General features: G+C 38.8%; 1 protein-coding gene across 1 annotated transcript; it reads right to left on the bottom strand.

Annotated features, from left to right (window-relative positions):
• Positions 1-850: 850 nt before the first annotated feature.
• On the bottom strand, positions 851-2,241 carry LOC140356194 (gastrotropin-like). Its single transcript, XM_072440999.1, has 4 exons — positions 2,085-2,241; positions 1,651-1,826; positions 1,059-1,148; positions 851-951 (listed from the first exon to the last, which is right to left on the bottom strand). Exons 1-4 carry the CDS (start codon positions 2,149-2,151, stop codon positions 901-903), a joined length of 384 nt encoding a protein of 127 aa, XP_072297100.1. The 5' UTR covers positions 2,152-2,241; the 3' UTR covers positions 851-900.
• Between the last annotated feature and the right edge of the window lie 5,991 nt (positions 2,242-8,232).

Below are 8,232 nucleotides of genomic sequence, written 5' to 3' on the forward strand. Positions count from 1 at the left end.
CTCTGAGCTAGCCCCCCCGGCCCCACCGCGCTCCTCGGCCACAGCCGCCGTATGGATCGGCGCCGGTGCGTTTATACAAAGGAGGAACTCATGAAACTGCGGAAAACCATCGTCTTACCCGGAGATCGTCACGTTATCCCGGCGGACATCCTAATTTTTCCCCTCCATCCCTTGTTGGGAAATGGGAGGTTTTGTCTATAGGAGTTTTTGTTTATAAGAGTTCTTCTATTGAGAGTGTTTTTTAAACTTCCTATATTCTGTGATCTGTCCTTTTCCTCTGTATCTACTGCGTTGTATCAATGAAATTTCCCCATGTGTGGACAATAAAGGATTATCTTATCTTATCTTATCTTAATTTCCTTTTCAGCTCATAATTTGATTAGCTCTTGACTGGCAGGGTTTTCTCTGCAAACATTGAGCAATAATCTTTTTCATTTAGTTTTGGTTTTATTGTGTCTACTGATGTTTATGGGTGGGATTTTTATGAAAAATGTGAAACTGAGTAAAGTTCAAGGACCGTTTTTATTAGAGTTTAAATCTCTACCATAAACAAGTTTACATCTCATTATTATGGTCAAAGTTTGGCTACACTCCAGAGCGTTGCCAACTCAATATGTGCACATGAGAGATTCCTGTTGCTAACGTTTTTATGACATGACAAAGAGAGAGAAAGAACTGTACACACTATTTATCTCTCTCTTTTTTAACTTGTTTATACGATACAGAGTAAAACACATACTTTGAAGCCGTAAGACTACAGTAGGTGGCGGTAAATGCACTTTTCCGTTTGCTGCCAACCGCCATTAAAAGTAACACAACAACGACGCAGTAAAGACATTAACACAGTTCTGTTATGTCATAAGCACAGTTTATTTAGATATTAGCAACAAGAAGTCGAAATTACATCTTTTTGCTGGTTCTCTTCAGCACTGCAGACCCGGCTTTAGATGTCTATGGAAACAGAAAGATACATATTCATTTTATTATTATTAAAGGAATGTCCTGTATCAACTTTTAATAAACTAGACTAGTCTACTATGAAAAATAAACATGATTACCTCAACAAGCTTGCCGCCAACAATCTCAGAGGTGTGGTGGTAGTTGGGAAAGGTAGCAGTCAGCTTCCCTCCCTCCATGTTGACTGTGGCCTGTAACAAGGGAATTTATGATCAAACTAATACCTGAGATGTACAAAATGATATATATTTCAGTCTCAAAACGGTTTGTTTGAAATCTATGACAATATACTACACCAAACAGATGACAAAAATTATATTAAGTAGCCATGATTACAATATGATATGACAATTACGATAAAATACATTACACAAAACACAATACACAGGATTTATATTATTTTTGGCCTTTTATGATATTGTTTTCAGTATTGATACCTGCTCCGATGAGTATCTAGCAATAGCTTTAATTTTAGTATCAAATATTATAATATGTAACACGCAAACAGGTCTGGTCAGTCTGTTAAAAAGAGATATTGTAAAGAAAATGGGTTGTCCAATTATGTTCAGCACCATAAAGTACAATGTTACATCAGAGTTTATACCTGACTAATAGGGCTAAACTTCTTGTAAGTAAAGAAGACGCCCCGCTGCACCCCAGTTTGACAACCGCACCAAATGGCAAAGACGTTACCTTAAACTTCTTCCCTCCGATGGTCTCCATGTCGCTCTCCTTGCCGACGGAGAAGGCGTTGGTGACCTTGTGACCGGCGGGATACAGCTGTGTCCAGGTGAAGCTGTTTCCGTCTTGTGTGACTTCTGTGATCAGCTTGTAATCGCGACCCTTCTCAATGACGTCGTCGGGAATGCCTGTGGAAAAGGGAAGCAATGGCGTCAAATGATTTCAGTAGTTGATAGCAGTCAGTATCGGTATCAGTATCAGTATCAGTATTCATTTCACACAAAAGAAATCAAAGGAGTATCATTTGCTGTAGGAATGTGTTTTGGATTTGGCTTTGATTTGAAACATTTATTCTGTATAAAACTGTAAAACTCTAACTGTAAAATGTATAAAAACCAAGAAAACTAGTCATGTTTGGTAACTCGAAATTCATGTTATGTTCTCACCAAGCAGCTTGCAGAACTCCACATATCCCTCCTGAGATTCAGTTTCCCATTTTCCGTTGAAGGCCATGTTGTGAAAGTGGTTCGAGGAGGCGTGAGGCGCTGAGACTGGGCGAGGGAAGAACAAGGTGCCCAGAGGAGAGTTTGACCGGCTTATATACTGTACCTCCTCCTCTGTTTAATACATGTGACCACACCGGAGTACTATTACAGCTACAGATGACCACAATGCACCGTGAGCAAGAGGCCAATAACCCACTATAATGGCGGTTTATGGAGTTTGAAAATAGAGAGTAAATTGCTGACTGCTCATCAGGGCCGCTGCCTCATCCAGGTCAGTGAACCCGCTACAGCCGCTTTATGATCTGTTCTTTTACTACTCAAAATCACATAAAGGTCTTTGTTTTAGCACTTAAACTCAGTGACACAGTGTACAGTCTTATCTAAAACAAATTATAGAGGTTCAATGCATTACAGTTTTACAAGGTGGATTTATTTTCAAGGACACTTCCCGGTGAAAGCATTTATTTAGAACTTATTTAGAACCATTTTGACAAGCGTAAATGTGTTAATAGACAGAATTATTTGTGTATCTTTCCCTTTTTAACAACCTGAAACACACATGTAAAGTGTGTACTTCAGCAGGGCATTGGCTCGAGATCTGGGAAAGTGTATTCAGCTCCACTGCAGTTCATACATCTAGCTGCAGTTATTTACTGCTCCTGACAAAAAAGATGGCAGATATTAGTTTAGTCTTTAGAAGGGACAACATACGTACAATTATCCAGTTGTGCAAAGAGTACAACTATGATTATAAGTTCGTGGCAAAAGTGTATCTAAGTACAAAGTATACATGGAGAGAAAAAAACTGTCAGAAATGGAAAATAGGAATATATGGTGCTCTTTGGTGGAGAGATTATAAATACAAATAAAAAGAGTGCCTTGTATAGGATTTTTGTACTCAACACATGTACTTTTTACTTTGAATAGCATTAGATCTTAGTATTTTAGACCAAACTTGACTAATGAAATGGTTTAAAGGCAAATTAAATTGTTTTATACCGCAATCTGTATTTACTCTGAGCTCTAGCCTAATCAGAGCAGGCCATGCTGTTACCTGTGTTTGTCGGCGTAGAGAGGAGCAGAGCAATGAGGCACCCGAGCACTGGAACTATTGGGACTTGTACCGGACTCAGTATTTGTAATTACTTTCCACAGCAGCATCCAGACACATTTCTGCATGATGAAAGTTTACGCTAAGAGATTTATACAACACATTATAGCTAAAATATCTAAATGACCAATTATTAGATCAACATTCACAGCATAGAAGAAACTGAGTGGCTTTGTAAAGTTCCTAAATATGCGCAAGGTTTTATCGACAGCAAAACAACAAAGCAGTGCAACTTATAGTGACACGTGAAGCAGTTTTCGTAAATCGACCCCTGCAAACATTTACGATGCACGTGTCATCTCACTTCAACACCACCTTTCTCTTCCTCAGTAGCAGAATTATTTCAAAGCAAACGATTAAAAGAAACAATTAGGTTCATTTGGATTCTGGAAGAAATGAAGATGTTAGTTCAGTGGGAAAACAAAACCCCACAAACATAAGAGTTAAAAACACATTTAAAACAAATTTGACTTGAATTAGTGCCTTTGGACGGAAAGCTGGTTTGATGGTTTGAATAGTTGTGGGTAATGCTGCACTTATCTCCACACACTGCAGATAGTTCCTCCAGATCAGTGTCAGTCGTGAAAAGTCAACATGGCCTTGAAGCATTTTATAGACACATAAAACAGCTTATTGGCCAATATCACATAAAAGAATCGCTATCTGAGACATTCTCGCGCTCAAACATGGGGCGAGTGGTCTGAAGTGCACAAACGGCAATTTGAATAGCTTGTCATTACAATCAAGATATTATACAGCGAGCTCATGTGTTTATTCTGCAGCTCTCTGACGTTTGTGAGACGATTTTGAACTATCCAGTGATCTTTGTGATATATGTGCATTAGACACATCTATAAAAGAAAAAATAAGATTGGAGAAAAACGTTGGTTGAAACGTGCTTCAGATTCTCGCCTCACAGCAAGAAAGTCCTGGGTTCAGTTCCTGGACTGGACAAGGCCTTTCAGTGTGGGGTTCACATGATTTCCCTGTGAGTACTTTTGCTCTGGAGGCGCCAGTTTTCCCCCTAACCACCAAACACATGAGTATCAAACATTATACATAATAAGTTTTTGATTTAAAATCATATCAAGTAGCCAAAGTTGTACTCAAGAGTAACGCTACATCAAAGTAAGTAGAAGTAAAACATAGAAGTCCAAGAAACTATTCAAGTAAGAGTAAATAGGTATTTAGGGATACAAATAAGAGTAACTGTCTGGAGGCAACGTTTGATTTATGATTTGCTTTGTATTGAACAATAACATATGTAGATGTACACCACAATATTGTGCTCACATGGCTTAGTAATAGAATAATAATAATAGACTTCCTGTTCAAAACTTCAGAACTGATAAGTCTCTTCATTTCACCATAGCAGCGGATTTTTATTTGGAAGTGGAAAATGGCTATGTGATATTTTAGAACCCTAATTTATCACTCAGAGTCTTTATTTTTTAAAACTAAGTATACAGGATAAAATAAAATCTAAATATGTATGTATATATTTATTTATTTATTTATGTATTTAAAACAAGGACAGTGCACATATAACATTAATCTCAAAGAGAAAAGTTGCTCTGTACTTGATTTTGCATATGAACACAAATATCAAAATAATTTGATATTTTCAACATTAATTGTTTGTCAGACTTACTCCAGTGGAAAGAAGAACCAAAACTTTTTCTTCAGTAAGAGTACATGCAGTCCAAAAACATTTCAAAAAGTACAAAATATTAAAAACGTTTCTCAAATTTTATAAATAAATCAAACTGGACCATGTTTAAACCCTCAAGCCTTGATAGAATGTCATGCAGAGTACCAGACAAAGTTAATATGTTCTTTTGTAGTATATTTTCATTTTGCAAATATAATTGGACTGCACCTGGGTCCAGTCATGCGTTGGTCATAGTTGGATCTGTCTACGGCCCACGCTAATGAACACAACCATTACAATGATCAATGTCAAGTGACGAACTGTCTTTGCCTAAAGAACTTATGACTAAACCACTTTTATCCTGCAAGTCTTTTTAAACAACAATTTGTGAATACAGTTTTCTTAATAATATCCTTAGTGTCTATTCTTCATGTTAAGACATTATTTCTAAAGAAATTCCACAACAGGGTGGTTTTGTTTTTAGTCATAGCATAGCAGCGCCCATGAAACTTTAAGAATAAGAATAATAGCACAACATAATGTGTTGCGTCACGTTACACAATGTGGCCGTTCTCACTGAGCACTAATTATACATGAAGCTTACTTCATAGTACATCATGTTACTTCATGTAGCTATACTGTACTATATATGTACTATAAAAAGGGAGGTTTTAACGCCATGTTTCCATGCAATAAATCTGTTAAAGTCAATATGTAACTTGAACTTGTGCAAGCTGCCTGAGAATGAAGTCATTTGGTTTGTGTAGATCAATAAATATGTTACTCATGCACAGTCCATGAAGGAGACTACAAATATGCAAAGATTATAAGTATACACAAAGCACTGAGACAAAGCAAGTTTACTTAGAACAGAAAGTAGTTGGAAGAATAGATACTAAAAAAAGATACATATAGATAGAATCCTTTTATCTGCTGCTATAAAGAGGGGATTTGCGATGGAGGAATTAAAGTAGCGAAGGCCTTGATATGCAAATGAGCCTGCTGCTAATCAAAGCAATAAGATTAGCCTTCCAAATTGAGATGAAGAAAGGCGCCATTATCTGGGCCGAGTGTCATGTTTAATAACGCGGAACGGCACGCTAATTCACTACTGATGCAACCGCAGCCGCTGTAAGTGCGGCGTGTTTGTGCATAAGGTTGTGCTGGAGAGGGAGGAAGACTACTTAAGTGTATAACGAGACAAAGTAAAGACACGTGGAGTGGTGGGATTGGCCAGGTGTGACCGTGAGACGTTAGCCGTTAGCTTTTATGAATGACTTGTAAATGTGGATTATTGACAGCGCTGTATTGCGATTGTTGTACAGGGCTTGAATAGTATTGAGTCCAATGTTTGTCTTTTTAATGGCATGTAACTATTGAATTACTTTAGAGACAAACAGACACAACGTTCTTCACTGCAATTATCTGCAAAGACACTGACTGCAAGTGAGTCTATTGCTGCATTTTGACCTCTCAAAAGACTACACTGTATATGATTGACCAAGGCAGTGTGTGACTTTCTTAGCAATATTAAAATGTCGGTTTAAATGCATTTCACTTATTACCATCTGGGTACGAGAAGCATGTCTCACTATTTAATACTGGCGCGGAGACAAAGATTGCAGCAATTTCTTACATGTCTTAAATAATGAAACTCTTACTTAAACCAGCCGTAACAGGACTGGAATTTGGGGGAAATGATGAGGAAGCCCAGGGATCGAACCCACAACCTTGTCGCAGGGGGATAGCCGCAGTGCACCCCAGTTTAAATCATAGTTCAAACTCAATTAGTGATACAATACTTGGAGTACATGATAACTGCATTTGAAACATGCCAATTCCTCTTGCGGGGGCTCTTAAATAGTTGATGTGGTTCTAATTAAACAGGTCTATAACAGCAGATTTAACCATGACTACTGACGGATGCACATTTTGCACCTTTACCATTGAGAAACCTAATAAGGGAGAAGTGTCTCAGCGGCTCGGGCCTCGTGCCAGTGCAGCCATTAACCACAGAGACAGAAATAGGCCACGGTAAGCATTCTGTTGTTGTTATCTGTACTGTTTCTCAATCCATTCTGACAGCCTTACCATCCTTTGGGGGAGCAAGCGGCAATCACTGGTGATTATGAAGCCCCCACCACTCTCCATCCACACAGCCAAATTATGCCCACATTAATATTTCATATTACACAAGACTTGTACCGAAGCCACATGTGTACGCAGCCCTTTGTCTTCATGTCATAGGAAATGTGCTCGGCAATAATCATCAGAGGTGGAAGTGAGGTGGAGAGAGGAAGGAGGAGGGAGGGCGGAGGCGGTCAAGGAAGTAATGGAGGAGAAGTCAAGCCAAAATGTGGAGAGGATGTTCATAGAGTCAGTGTTGGTATGATGTTGTGTGATGTGGACGGCAATATGGTCAAATGATTTAAGAAAAACTCAAGAAAGAAAGAAAAAACAGAACCAATTAAACAACAATAATTTGAGTTTATGCTAAATTAGGGGATAGCTTCTCTGATTTTGATTACAGTTTGGCAATTTACACAAAACAAAGAATTTACTCTTGTAATGTGTATTTTACTTGATAAAGTTCACAAAATGATTAGGGCCTATAACCCAAGTATTTGCAGAAGGCTTCAACACGCCCTTGTCTACGTTTGAGTCAATGAAATGAAGAGGCCTACACAAAATACATCTGAATCAAGTGCTTTTCTATACAATTTTGATAAAATGATTAACACATCCAGGTGGCGCTAGGTTCTTCTCATTGTCCGCAAACAGAGACAGATTCACCAACAGATGGGCTCCAGGGCCAAACAAAAAAGCCAATCCATAAGTGCTTGTCACCAGACATGATTTTGCATGAGTTGGCAAAATGTGAGGAGACAATTGGCATTTCCTTCAGTTCACCAAGACCTTTTTTAAGCTCCGTGCTCGATAATTGCACACACACACACACGCACGCACACACACACACACACACACACACACACACACACACACGCGCATGCACTTGACAGGAGACACTAGCTGGTTGGCTGATTAACACTAGCATGTCTGTTTTCTGAGTGTGCTCCCATTATGCTAAGATTGCAGCAGCCTCTTGTTAACCCTCATTGTATGAAACAACCCAGTGGCTCATCTTCAAGCACACTTATGTGGCCCTCGGTCTCCAACCTCTCTCACTACCAACAATGACGTGTGTGTGTGTGTGTGTGTGTGTGTGCCTGTGTCCGCTCTGTAGCTCTCCAAAGTTAGCGGCGGCTTTGAGAGCGCTTCACTGTCCTCTCGTTCTAACCTGATTATTAATTATACCGTGCCTTTAG

The sequence above is a fragment of the Eucyclogobius newberryi genome, unplaced genomic scaffold (genome assembly GCF_026437365.1).
Source record: "Eucyclogobius newberryi isolate DKJ021-1_F unplaced genomic scaffold, fEucNew1.0.hap1 SCAF_12, whole genome shotgun sequence".
Lineage (NCBI taxonomy): Eukaryota > Metazoa > Chordata > Actinopteri > Gobiiformes > Gobiidae > Eucyclogobius > Eucyclogobius newberryi.